This window comes from Dipodomys merriami, unplaced genomic scaffold (assembly GCF_024711535.1).
Source record: "Dipodomys merriami isolate MVZ:Mamm:240054 unplaced genomic scaffold, mDipMer1.0.p SCAF_6, whole genome shotgun sequence".
Taxonomy (NCBI): domain Eukaryota; kingdom Metazoa; phylum Chordata; class Mammalia; order Rodentia; family Heteromyidae; genus Dipodomys; species Dipodomys merriami.
In genome coordinates this window covers 59,303,573-59,318,724 of record NW_027206179.1, presented here as the reverse complement: position 1 = coordinate 59,318,724, position 15,152 = coordinate 59,303,573, and the positions used below count along the sequence as shown (strand labels likewise).

Sequence of the window (15,152 nt, the reverse complement as noted above, 5' to 3'; positions counted from 1 at the left end):
GAAAACTTTATTGCTTATGATGACTGTACAAAAATCATTGCTTAGAATTTAAGGTAAATTTTTTCCTACTAATAAGAACTTGACGCTGGGTTCTGGTATCTTACAGCTGTAATCTAAATTACTCAGGACAGTAAGACCTGGAAGCTCACTGCTTAAAGCCAGCCTGGTCAGAATATTCTGGGAGACTTCATCTCCAATTAACCAACAAAATGCTGAACTAAAGGGGTGGCTCACTAGTAGAGCAATAGCTGTGAACAAGCAAGCCTAGTAAGAGCACAAAGCATTATGTTCAAAGCCCCATATTGGCAAAGGAAAAACAAGACTACAAACAAATAGAAATTGAATTTGATTTACTAGCCATTTGTTAAAGTTGAACTTTGAAAATAATCACTAAATATTGTAGTAATCTCTTTAAAATCTTTTTAAGTTTTTCTACTCAGCCATGCAAATTTTTTTGTAATTTGATATATTTTTGTTGAAATGTGTTAAATTTTGGAAAGATAAATAGAAAACTAAATATTTAAAAAATGATATCTCGAAGCTCAACCCAAGACTATGCCTTTTTCATTCCCCGAAGCTATTGTAAACATTTGTGTACTTTTCATAAACAAATGTGATTCTCAATATCAGTAAGGTGCACATATGAAATTGTGAGTTAACACAAAGTATATGAGACAAATCTGTATTTTAACCTGACCTTGATAGTTTTCTGCTTGTCCTCAAACTTCGTTTCTTCATTTGAAAAGGGATGTTAGTTATATTTTATAGTTTGTGAAAATTAAGTTACGTAATACTTGTAACATGCATTGGGTGAGGCTACCTCTGAAAGTTTCCTTTCTTGTGTCACTCTTTGGAACCATTTAATTTCTTTTGGTTTTATTTTATGTAATGATAGAACATTCTTCTATTTATAAAGTAGGCCTGTCATAGTCAGAACTTAGAAGTTAAAAATATTTGAGACAGATTTAGTTATCATGGGTGATCTTTTTGGTAACAAAAAACAAAAATGATACACTCTTTGTGTCTTCTCTTTATATGGGACTAGCCACAGAGGGCTCTGTTTGCTTCCCCAGAACCAAAGATGAATAAATATCTCTACTGGGTATAAAATTTGTATATTACAATATGTTTTTCTAGAAGAAAAATTTCAGCTTTTCAGCTTAATATTACTTGTAAGGTGATATGTCAGGACAAACATTAAGAACAGAAGACTGGCAATGTCTTGTTTATGTTGATACAGAATACTCTAAATTTAATATTCCTGAAGAAGCAGCACTATTTTGAGGTTTGAGATTGCGTAGATTATTTTAAATTGTATTTTATTTATTATTTTATATTATTTAAAACCATGTTACAAAGAAAATAGATAATAAAATACTTTTTAAAAAATTAGTCAGCTCTTTTTAGTACTCAGGAATAATAATGTCACTTGCTATGTGATTTGGTGAATCTTTGGTTTGAGGAAACTATTATTTTCCTTGTTAACTTTTTCAGTGCATGTTATTTATTTCTGCCACATTGTTCAAGTTGTTCATGAATCAAAGTAGAGAATTGGATGAAAAAAAATAATAAAAACAAAGATCATGGATCAACCACAAATTTACTTACTGATTTTGTTGTGTTAAAAATGGCCAACTTAACATATAGAACACTGAATATTCAGAATTGGATTCAGTTTTAAATGTAATCTAATTTTCTCTCTCCTAGGACAATAATGAAACTGGCATTTGTGGTTCTACTAGTTATTGCATGATTTTTTTAAAAAAGCAAGCTTTTCCTGTCTAAAAGCAATGACAGAATCTAAATTTAGTAGGATATATATCTGTCTTATGGCAATGGTTATGCTTTAAGTTTTCCAGATGCTTTTCTATTTTCCAGTGATTGTGTCATAAAAATAGTATGTTTGCATATTTATATTCCCATGTATAAATGTATATATGGCACAAAGCAAAGAACAGGAATGGTTGGTGACTGTTAATTGTGAAACTTAGTCCTTTGTAAATTTCTTTTTATATGAGTTTAGTTTTTTATTTAATTATACTCTGAAACTTAGTATAACATATAATTGTACATAAAACATATAGTATATCGGTAAAAATAATTTTGTTTTAATCACATAAATATTTCAACTTTGAGTTATAAGAAGGTTTCTGAATGTTTTAATAAATTATAATATGATTGCTTTAAAGCAAACTATAGAATATTGGTATAAGTAGTTCATTTCCCTGAATCATTTCTGATTACATCAGTACAGATAGAATTTTTGCAAAGGAACACCATTAATTTTTAAAATGGTATATTAATCGTCTATTCAAAAAGACAATTGTTATATAAAATAGCACATGTATAATTTTCTATATATGAACTGTATTTACATATATTATTTGCTGTTACTCAAAGTATTTAATCTTAATCATATTAGTTCTGATTGTCTCTTCTGAGAATTTTACTTTTAACAAAGTAATCAAATATGATTCTAAATATATTTTGTGTTTCAATTTTACATGTATTTTCATTTAATTTTAATAATTTTCTTTTCTTGTACTTTTTTGGTCTGTTGTCTGTTTTGTCTAATGCATGTCCAGGGTTCTAAGGTTAGTATTACTTCTGAGTAATTTTTAGGTTTTTAGTTTTAAATTTTATTTTTACTTACTTATGAAATTTTTGACTTGGTTATTTTGAGTTTCCATATCATCTTTAACATCAGGCATATCTTTTATATATTTTAAAGATTTGTTAAAATAATTATTTTTTCCAAGGCATTAATGAATTGGCATTTTATTATTCTAAATAATAATGAAATGATCAAATATAATGAAAAAAGATAGTCAGATGTGTGATCAGCTTTTGACATTTTTAAAAATGGTTGAATGATAATTTGTATGTAAGTAATTTTTATTTTTAAACCATATCATAAGATGCTTATATAATACTCATTGTATTTGTAATTTATTCTTGTACATAACATACTAAGAATTCTCTTTTAGGTTATTTCTGTTAAGAATGTCTGTTAGCTTAAAGTCATTTTTTATCCTACATAACACTTTGTCAAATCATATAAATATTTTTCTTTATAATATTCTGTTTGTAATTCACTCAGAATAGAAGAACATTTTGAAGGTTAGCACTGTATACTCCAACCCAACTTTAGAAAAAAAAACATTAACTAATGAAGTGTTTTCCCCAGACATGTGCATGTTAATGTTCCTACTTCTTCCAAACAAGAACAAGTTTGGGTAGGGTGATGAGTATAAACAGTGTCAGAATGGAATTTTAAGTAGGAAGAGCAATCCATTATATCTGCTCTTCTTTTAGTGAATATATCAGTTAGTAAAGAGGTAAGGATAATCTCTATGATGAGTGTGCACATTTTCAGAAAGTTTAACCAGTAAATATTTTTATTAATAAAGTATTCCTTACTTTTCTGTCATTCTGGCATTGAGAAAATGAACCCTCCTTGTAAGAAACGAAATCATTAAAATGCTACATATTACATAATGAAAAGTAAAAGGAGGAATTTTACCTTTGCTTATAAAGCTACAAAGTTACATATTTAGGAAACAGAATACTTTTGTCTCTGAAGGTGAGAAATTATTTATTTTTACAGAGAATGTATTAGTGGCAATAATATAAAAACACTCATATATGAAAACTTTCACTAACTAAGTATTTAGGAATTGATGATCTTGATCATCATTACCCTAGAGTTTTATTGTACATATGCAGTACCTAGTGGTTTCAGTGTTTTCTAAAATGCATAAGAATTAGTGTTGAGCTTGAGACATGGCTCAATTGGTAGAGTGCTAGCCATTGAGCAAAAGCATCAGGTACTGAGTTGAGTCCTAGCTTTGAATCTAGAAAAGAAGGAATTAATGTACATTTCAATTTGGAGGCCATCTCATTGTTGATGCCAAAAAATGCTACCTTTCCTTTTGTTTATTTTCTGTATTCAGAAGAAAAATATAAATGAAAAAAGTATTTTGGAAAGCAATGTCAACTTCATGATTTTATAAATTTTAATAAGATAAAACTATTTAAAGTGCTCATGTATAGTTATTCCTTAATAACTTTCCCAAATATTCCTGTTTTTTGTTGTTGTACAAAGAAATTGCAGTTATGAATACAATATGTCTTGATCAGTGTCACACCTTTCAACATACATTTTATAAAACAACTGATGACATTTAAAATCAACATTGATGGTTTTAAAAGTCTCTTTCAGTATTCAAGAATAGTTGAAAGGTAGACTACCATTTTTGATTTGACATAGTCTGCTAAACTACGGTATTAGTTTGTCAGTTGTACTGTTAACTATTGCTAAACTGTTCAGCTGTATTATGTGTTACATGTATTATATTTTCCAATTTTAATCAAGGCTTAAATCTTCTAATTTCTTAAAGACGGAATTGGAAAATATTGAAGTAACTCAAGGCATGTCAGCAGAGACAGCAGTAACTTTCCTCAGCCGACTGATGGCTATGGTTGATGTCCTTGTGTTTGCCAGTTCTCTAAATTTCAGTGAGATTGAAGCTGAAAAAAACATGTCCTCTGGAGGTTTAATGCGACAGTGCCTAAGACTTGGTAAGTCTATTAAGGATAACAGCAAACACGTACGTGACGTCATCATTTTTGTAATCACATATACATATGAGGACACAGGTATTTAAGGAGGTAGCCATAAGTTCTGACATGCCAGAGCCAGGATTTAAGTTCCTTTGGCCTGACTTTAAATGTTTCAGTATTGAATTGGGAGTACAACCCAGTGGCAAAACACTTTCCTATCATTCAAGAGGGCTAAGATTCAATCCAGCTACCACCAAAAAGAACAGCAGCAGCAACAGGAGCAACTCAAAACAACAGCAACAACAACAACAACAAAAAAACCTATGTGTCAAGCCTTTACTATTGATGACAAAGAATACTTCACTGCTTCTGGAAGTAATTGAATATGTTAAAAGTTTATTGATAAAGTCAAATAAACTCACTTACCATAAAGAATTGTAAATATTAGAACCTGTTGGTACCTGAATATGTATGGTTACTATGATAGCCTAATGAAAGTCATTTTATATGTTGACTGGGCTCCAGTGGTTCATAACTATAATACTAGCTACTCAGGAATCTGAGGTCTGAGGATTGTTCAAAGCCAAGGCAAGAATATATCTCTAGTGTTATCCCCATGACTGACCAAAAAAAGAAAGAAAGAAAGAAAGAAAGAAAACTATGACGTGTGAGTTTTAATTTGTTGAACACTTTAATAAATGATCCATAAAATTTGGAATTGTGTATGGGAAGGTGGCTCAGTGGTAGACCTCTTGCCTTGCATGCATGAGGCCCTGGGTTCGATTCCTCAGCATCACATAAGGAGAAAAAGAAAAAAGCCAGAAGTGGCTCTGTGTCCCAAGTGGTAGAATGTTAGCCTTGAGCTGAAGAGCTGAGGGACAGCGCCCACACCCAGAGTTCAGGCCCCACGACCAGACCCAATAAATAAATAAATAAATAAATAAATAAATTAGAATTGTGATGGATGGAGGGTAATACAATAATAGGTTATATTGGAAGTTCCAAAGGTTCTGGTAGGATTGACACAGCAGTAACATGCCTGTAACCTCTTCTATGTGGAAAGGTTGAGATGGGAGGATCATGCTTTGAGGGTTGGCCAGACAAACTCAGTGAGAACCTATTCCCCCCCCCCCCCGCCCCCAAATAAATTGATGAGCTTTGGCATCAGAGTGAGAAGTGCTGCAAAATCACCAGCAGAAGGCCAGCTTGAACTGGAAGAAAGGCTCAAATGGAAGACCATAAATCAAGCAACAAACTAAGGGATATATAAAGCCCTGAGTTCAAATCCAAGTACTGACAAAAGAACCAAATGGGCTGAGGACTGGGTATGGTAGCTATAATCCCACCTCTTCTAACTACTGGGATGTCTAAGATCAGAAAGATCACAGTTTGAGAGCAGCCTTGGCAAATGTTCAGCTAGACCTCCTCTCAATCAGTAAGTTGGATAGTACCTGTATATCGTGAGCTATGTAGGGATGGGGAAGCGGGGAGGGTGGGGTACTGAAAAGTAAACTAAAAGCAAAAAGTGCTAGGAGTGTGTGTGACTCAATTATGAGGCAGAGTTCAATCCTTGGTTAAAAATAAAAAAGCTGCTGCTTCACATGACTGGCAGTTTATATGTCTTGCTTTCATTTCTTTTACTACATGCTATGTATTATGCTTTCATTATTTTTCATAATTAAAATAATTATTAATGTGATTGATTTTTAGAATAATGGGTAGATGAAGGGGAGAGAAATTTTTAAGGAAATTAATTAGTAAGGTTTTTCAATACATCACAGTAACAATTTATAGTAATAGTATGTTTTTGATATTTTACAGTCTGCTGTGTAGCTGTGAGAAACTGTTTAGAATGTCGACAAAGACAGAGAGACAGGGGAAACAAATCTTCCCATGGAAGCAGTAAACCTCAGGAAGTTTCCCAAAGTGTGACTGCCACCACTGCATCCAAGGTAATAGTAATTTTCTTTGTAAAGGTTTTATTTTTGTTTAGGAGAACAAAGCAATGTGGTATCTGTAATCAGAAGCTCCAGGCTCTGCTTCTGGCTTTCTGCTCTGTAATTATGTTACCAAAAATTTTAATATCTCTGTGATTTGCATTTGTGGGTTATTGAATGAAGAAACTAATTTCTACTTCCTAGGGTTCTTATATCACATAGCAGTTTTTTTTTAGTTATTTCTGTTTTTAAGATTATATATATTTTAGAGTTCAATGTGTAAGTAGTGGACTTTTGAAGTAGATGGCTTTTTGGTGATAGACATAATAGTTAACAAAAATTACCTGAATGTTTATCAACTAAATTAATACTGTTGAGCATTTCAGAATATACTACGAGTGCTCATTCTAAATTTGCTCTCTTTATTACATGTTTTCCTGAACCTTAGCATCATGAAGTTTTATTAACATGACTTTCAGAGTTTCTCATAATTGGTCATTTTTACTCCAGCTATCGCTTGTGTGTAGACTGTATTTAGCTCATCAAAAGAATTTTTAACTTCTTAGATTCTTATGTAGTTTCCTCTCCTTGAAATTCTCATCCTTATTTTTTCCCCAGTTAAAAGTTGTCTAATTCTTCGATTTAGTTAGCTTAAGTACTTTCCTCAGGGAAAGGTTTGCTCACACTCTCACCGTCATTCCAGTCTTGGATACTTGGTTTCCTAACACCCTGTATGTCTTTCCATTTCCTTACTACACTGGAAATTAAGTATTAAATATAGACAATAATTTTTAACTCAATAAATGAAATCATAAAATAGAAGTTTAATAGCTTTTACAGGTTTTATAGCTTTATGATTATTCAGTTTTCAAGCAGACCAACCACAAACTCCATGTAGTTAAATGTCATTATGTCCAGTATTGTAGCCACTGTTCTATTTCACCAAGTAATTTGACCATGTATTATTTTACTGCTAGCAAGGCTCTGCATTGCTTGGTAAATTAAATAGGACTCTGTTATTCTTCTGCTACATGTTAGCTGTGGTAGACATAGTAGACTGTAAATTAACATCTTTGTAACTCCAGAACATTTTGAACACTTTGAGTCTGGTATGGAAAGCTGCAGTTCTGAAGTGGTATTCTAGCTCCATCCCTTACTGTTGTTGTGATCTGAGACAAATTCCCTTGTCTTCTATACCTCAGATTTCCAGTCTTTAAATGGATGCTAATACTATGTTATATGATTTTTTTTATCGATTACATTAAAAATAATATTGTAGTAATTCTTTGTAATTCTTGGGATACAAGGAACATTGAATTAACTCTGACATTTTCCCCTCTCTAGCAGTTTATCCTCGTGAAATAAATAAATAGAATTTAAGAGAGCTTAGATCTCAAAGTTGTCAGTATTTAATAGATAATAGGGAGCTTCTCAAGATTTTCAAGCCAGCTATTGCTATAATTGTAAAATGTGGACAGAAAAGCCCAGTGAGAAAGACATTTATAGTAATTTAGTTGAGCTACTAAGTCTGTCTCTAGTGAGGGACTTGTCAGGGAAAGTAAATAAGTGATAGATACAGCAATAATAAGGGAACATTTGACTTAGTAACAACACATTTCATGACTGAAAATAATTGCATCCAAGTAGTGGTTTTTATGTTTATTTTTAAACTCTCTGTGTCTGTGTGTTTCTTATGTGGCAATCTAGTAAATAAACCATAGTTCATTTATTTAGTATAGTAGAAAAAGGTTCTTGCCACTTATCTTGGATGTATGCATATCATACCTTATTAAAGATTCATTTTCCCTTTGTGATCAGGAGTCATAGCCAAGCTGTTCCCATCTTATTATTTTTATAAGGATCAAATTAAATTAAGATAGTCTTGTAAAATGTAAAATAGTATATAAAAATCAGGTTTTTCTAGTTTTTTTCATGTGTGCTATAAATTTAGGCTATAAATTATGCTGCGGTCTTTAATCATCCTGTGATAAATATTGCTAGCCTATGGTTTAGCTAACCTACCTGAGTTTGATCATAGCATTTGTAAGCTCAAGAATTTGTAAGTTTTAGGATTATAATCAGAAGCAAATAGTGACCAACCTTCAAATACCATCCTCTTTACTTTCCTATGCTGCCAAAGAAGTAACCAATTTTATTTAGTGATTTAGTGAAATATGATGAAGTCCGTACATGTTATATATAAAAACTTATTTGACACTTTATATATACTTTCAAGGTTAAACTATATAATTCGTTTTTGTTTTTAAATGCTGGTCCTGGGACTTGAACTCAGGGCCTCACACTCTTAGTTTATTTTGCTCAAGATTGGTTCTACATCTTGAGCCATACTTCTACTTCCATCTTTTTGTTGGTTGAATGAAGATAAGAGTTCCTTGGATTTGGTGTTTTGCTAGGGCTGGCTTTGAGCCAAGATCTTCAGATCTCACTCTCCTGAGTAGCTAGGATTATAGGTTTCAGTCATTGATGCCTAATCTACACATTTCTTAACTAATTACTACATAAGTGAAAAAATGCTAGATTGAGTTTTAGTGACCTTGGCTCACTAATTTATCATGTGAAATATATCATCTAAAATGTGTAGAATTTCCTTTTCTCAACTATAAAAAGTTTTCATGGTCATTTTTCATAGATGACCTTTATTAATTTTTATAGAACATTTATATATATTAAATTCTATATATTAGTATAATAGTTTCACATAGTATAAAACATGTTTAAAAATGAATCCACAAATTTAAACACATTTATTAACTAGGGGCAGTGAAAATGAGACTCAGGGAATTTTAGTAACAAGTACAAAGTCAACGGTAAGAGACTGGAGTATAGACCTCTTAAAATAGAAATCAGTCTTTTCCTGCCAGTCTTACCTGCCTTTATAAATCCGTAGTTTACTTAAGCTGACAAGGAGAAGAACTATGAGAAGACATACCATAATGTGAGGAGAAGAGAAAATAATATGCTTGTAATAGAGTGTTGATGAAGAGGAGTTCAGTGGTTTGTCCAGTTTGGTATAAGCTGGAAGGACAATTAAAAATGATAATAATTCCATGTAATTTTCTGGAATATGTTATTTCCTCACAATTCTTTCTCTGTCTCTTTCCCTTTTTTTAAGACTCCCTTAGAAAATGTTCCAGGTAATCTTTCTCCTATTAAGGATCCTGATAGACTTCTTCAGGATGTTGATATTAATCGCCTTCGTGCTGTGGTCTTTCGGGATGTGGTAAGTTATGTCTCTTTTTTTTCTCCAAAATAATATAAATTTTGCAAGTACTATGCATATTAAAAATAAACGACCTGGTTTCTGGGTGTTTATTGTGTATTTCTAATTTTAAAACTGCTGACTCTTACCTTTCTCCAGAAGCTTGCTAATAATAAAAATGATGTGAAAATTTCTTGTATCTTGTTTGTTTTCCAAGAGTAAGGATAGCTATTATAAAACAGAATTCTCCCTTTCTCCCTTCCTCTTGTATTCTTACTCCATCTTCAATGTTTTGTTCAAAACATTTTTGTTTAAACTCTGAAAACGTCTTGAACATTTTGCTAATACTAATGTTAGATGTTAGTTATAATTAGATGCTATTAATAATTAATTTTGGGGAAGATAAATTATTTTTCAAAGAAAATATATACGTAAGGGAAATAAATAAAGAAAATAAGGGAATTTGAACTAGAAAACTTGGTAAAGTATAAGGTCAGAGATAGTTTAAAGAGATTGTGACTCTCCAGTCACTTGGTCATCTACTCAAGGAAATTAAAAATAAGATAAGCCTTCTCAGAAATTTTATGAAAAAACATGAAATATTTTACAGCAGATTCAGTGTTGACTGCATATTTTTATATACTTACAAAAATCAGCCTCTTTAGATAGTATTTCTCTTATTTTAGTTAGTGATTGAAGAAATGTAAGTGAAAGTTTATGTTTGAAACCTGCAAGTAACAATAAATTAGATGTAATATTCTATACTTGAGATGTGGCTAAGATACATTTAAGTTATATAGAATAATATGACATGGCAAGAGTATACAATAAAAAAATTATTACTCTTCAATAAATCACTAAAAAATTAAACAGGAAAGCAAAACCAGGAAAATATAACTAAAAATAAGCAGTGGTTAGGGAATGTGCAATATATGACAACTAACATGAAAAAATATGCTCAGTAGATAAAGTATGTCGATTAACACAAGAATGGATATTTTTCAGTATTGAATTAAAATCTTTTAGTGCTAATACTTAGCATTTCAAATATAGTAAACAATACCTATTATTCAGTTATTGTTATATATACATAAATTGGTTAAATATTTGTATATCTTTTTATGGTGTTTGTGTGTTAAAATTCTTTTATGTGTAAAAACCTTTTTATGTGTTTGTGTTAAAATTATTATTATTATTGATGTCTTATGATCCAACAATTCTATTCCGAAGTTATGTAATAATATGATTAAGTTGTAGATATCCAAGAGCCTGACAGGAAAGTTGGAAGCATTGTACAGATCTAATAATATTGTTTTGCCTTAATAGATCTTGATATTGACATTATAAATGAGAGAAAAATTATACAGCCAATATTGTAATATTTTGAAGGAAATTTAATGACACAAGAAAATGATTATGATATGCATACTGAGTACATATATATATATATATATATATATATATTTACACACACACACCTTTATTGAATAAAAGCAGTAGTTGTTTCTAGGTACTGTTTCTAGGTAAACATTTTTATTTTAACCTTTTCATATTTCTTTGTGATTTCAGTTTTTCTGTAATGAGTCTGTATTGTTTTATATAGTTAATGAACACCAGGCTATTTTTAAAAAATATAAAATATTTATAATATTGAAACCATGTTTAAGAATCTCACCATAATTGGGACTCCAATCTAGACGCAGCAAAATATAACATTCTTTTTAATGCTAATTTAAAACAGGAAAAGAATACTTTTAAATGAGTAAGATATTATAGAATGGAAATATTATAACTTATATAAAATAGTATAATATTATAACATGTCATTATGCCCAAAAGACAGAGTCAGAATTAATAACAGCCATTGGGTTTTAGTTATTTTTAAAATATGGTCTCACATTTTCCTCAGGCCAGCCTGGACTGTTTTCCTCTTATCTATATCCCTTTATTGTGGGGATGTCAGGTGTGTACCACCATGCCCAGCCTTAGGTTGGCTGAGATGATGCCTCATGTATTTTTAGCTTCTACTACTCTAAAACTACAATCCTCCCATCCCAGTCTCCTGATTAGCAAAGATTATATGTATGAAATACCACAATCACCTCTATGTTTTAATTTGAACTTGTGGACCACAATTACTACCAGTTTTGCTCTGAAATGACTAGTTTTACCTAGGTCGTTATGGAAAAGACTTCATAAGCATTTACATTTAGTTCCTTAGATAAGGTATTAAAAGATTAGACATGGTATTAAAATTGTATGAAATAGCCTTATCATCATTTCTACAAAAGATGTTTATCTATTCTTTTTTTAATAGAATGCTCAAAGTTACATAGAGCTCACTGTGTTTTGTGAAAAGCAAACTAATAATGAAATTATCTTTTCTACCTGTATTTTGCACTTTTAAACTACTCTCTCCTTGACCTAATATGGCTTGATTACCCATTACACACACACACACACACACACACACACACACACACACACACACACACACAACACACACACACACACACTTATCAAACTATTGTGATATTTCATGACCAAAAAAAAAAACCCTCCATTTTTTTCATTGAGTTTTAAAAATGAGTGGTGTCAAATATTAGTAATTGTTTAGAAGTAATTTTTGGTACAAAATAATTAGATAGTATTTCTTTTGTTAATAAAAATCATAGATTAAATTGATGTTTTCTTATGCTATCATATTATGCTTGTAGCTCATATTAAGCTTGTATAAATTTATATTTTATGCACCCTGTTGTTTATGTCTCCATTATTCACTTATAATCTCTTAACCAGATAGTCTTATGTCAGAATTTTATTTGTCTTATAATCATAATTTATCCTATTTTATTCAATAATATTTAAAAGTCTTGATTTCTTTAAAATACATGCCAGTAAGTGTTTTTTTTTCACTTGTGCATATTTATAAGCACACATATTGTATGCAGTAGTGGATGAAAATGGTAAAGAGAACAAGGGCTAAAATTTTGTGACATATTTAGCAAAATATTAAGATTTTAATTTTTCAGATTATATTTCAATTATATATATATTTCAATTATAATTCAGGTAATAAAATTTGAAGTATATTATACTTACAATACTTAGTAAATACTAATTTTATATATTTATTTTATATGATCTAATATTTTAACATATTTTATATATTATATATGGTTGTATTACATACATTTATGCTATATATATTTAATATATATAAACCTGATCAAGTGTATGTACGTACTTTTATGTATATATATACATGCACACACACCAATTATATATACACACACATATACTTGATCAGGTTTAATAAATTTAAATGTCAAGTTTTGCCTCCATGAAGGGAAGCAAGAATAATTTCTTATACTTCTTATACATTTTAAAATTTGCAATTTTCAAACTTCCTTTTTGTTTTACCCAGGATGACAGTAAGCAGGCACAGTTTTTAGCTCTGGCTGTTGTTTACTTCATATCTGTCCTGATGGTGTCTAAATATCGTGACATATTAGAACCACAGAGAGAGACTTCAAGAACTGGAAGCCAACCAGGGAGAAACATCAGACAAGAAATAAACTCACCAACTAGTACAGGTACTTAATTTTTTCTTTATTATTTGAAACAACACCAATATTTTTCTTTTTTAATAAGTTTTTTATTGTGAACATACTGTACAGAGGAGTTACAGTTACATGAGCAAGGTAATGAGTACATTTCTTATCAAGCATTATTGCCTCCTCCTTTGTTTCTTTCATAAACATTTTACATCCATATTAAAGCTGTACTCATTCAGAATCATCTCAAATTTTTATGAATACATGGTATATAAATAATAACTTAATATTACTTAACTACACAAAAATATATCAGTAATATTTGTGTAGTATTTGCTATATTCCTATTTTGTTAGTGCAGTTTTGGTTTTACTGTTTCTTATTTTATTAAGATGAATAATGTAGTATGCCACTACTTAATGCAAGTAATTCATGCTTTAAAATACTTTGTTTTGAAATCGTTTAAATAGGGATACAGGTGGACCCATTGCAACAATGAGATGTACAAGTCATTATGTCGAAAACGAACTTTACAACTTTGGTGCGGGTGGCGGGGGAGTATTGGGTGGGGGAGGGGGGGAGGATGGGAAGGGATGGGAAGGGTAAACAAAGGAGGAGGCTACAATGCTTGATAAGAAATGTACTCATTACCCTGTCCATGTAATTGTAACGCCTCCGTACAGTATTTTCACAATAAAAAATACTTTGTTTTGTAATTTTAAAAACATGAATATCCTTATGAATCGTTCAATACCTAGAATAAATCAAAACATAATTATAGCTAAGCTCAAAAATCCCTTCCTTCTTCTCACTTTCTCTCTCCTCACTTGTGTTTTTCTCTTTCCCACTCTTCCCCTCATTTCTTTTCTCCTTCTCTCTACTATTCCTCCTATATTCTCCACATCTTCCTACCAACTTCTCCTTTTTATTTATTTGTTCTGTGTATGGCAATTTCAATATCTAAGTATTCTACCAATCATTCATAATATGCAAACATACATTTTAAATGTTGTATAAATGCTTCAAAATTTGTACAAAGTGACCTCAACTAAACTCAGACTTATAAAGAGGTAACATGGACATTAATAAGCTGCTTTGGTTCATGTCTTACTTATTTGCAAAACACACTCACGTTGCAAAAGTTCTTGGATTATTGGCCTGGCCTACTCGGCTTGCAATTTAGAAGTACATTCTGACATCTAATATTTCAGTACCCTGGAGTGCCTTCAGTTATTTGCACTTCCTGCCAGATGTTTATGTCAAGATAGTTAATGTAACCTTGGTAACTTAATTATATTTCATCTACCACTGAATTAATTTGTAGTTGAAATTCTCTATAGTAAATAAAGTAGTATGATCTATAAGTTAAATTTTAAGAATATTTTAAGAAGTTGAGTAGAAACTGGTCGTCAAATCTCTGCAGCTTGGTTGAAAGGGTATTTTAGGTATACCATTTTATTGTTGCATGTCTCATTTTTACTCATCAATGTGAACATGATATTTCATAATATACTTTTCTTTTTAATTTTATACTATAAAATTCCACCATTCCAGGTTCTCTCTTTTTATCACTTAAAATACTAACACTTTATCATTTTAACTTTTTATTATTTTAATATGCTAATAAATGTATTATATGTATAAAGGGCAATATTATAATTAATCTCCAAGTTATATTTTCCTTGTGTATTTGTATATTACTCAGAGCACTCTATTTAATGAATATATATATATATATTTTTCGTTCTTGTAATACATGAGCTCTTTGCTTCCATCATACCTCGAAGTTAATACTATTTGCATGTTGAAGTAATATAGAATTGTAATGGATCTTCAGTGAACCATGTTGTGGGTTTTTACATTCTGTCTCAAATT

The 15,152-nt window shown here is 30.7% G+C and overlaps 1 protein-coding gene across 3 annotated transcripts in view; it reads left to right on the top strand.

The window, feature by feature from the left end:
* Nbea (neurobeachin) overlaps positions 1-15,152 on the top strand; it is a 536,577-nt gene that overhangs the window by 149,153 nt on the left and 372,272 nt on the right. For all 3 annotated transcript variants that reach the window (XM_070002976.1, XM_070002975.1, XM_070002977.1), the window contains 4 exons: positions 4,401-4,581; positions 6,385-6,515; positions 9,634-9,741; positions 13,148-13,316. In XM_070002976.1, the coding sequence (XP_069859077.1) occupies positions 4,401-4,581; positions 6,385-6,515; positions 9,634-9,741; positions 13,148-13,316 (589 nt within the window). The remainder of the gene's footprint in view (positions 1-4,400; positions 4,582-6,384; positions 6,516-9,633; positions 9,742-13,147; positions 13,317-15,152) is intronic.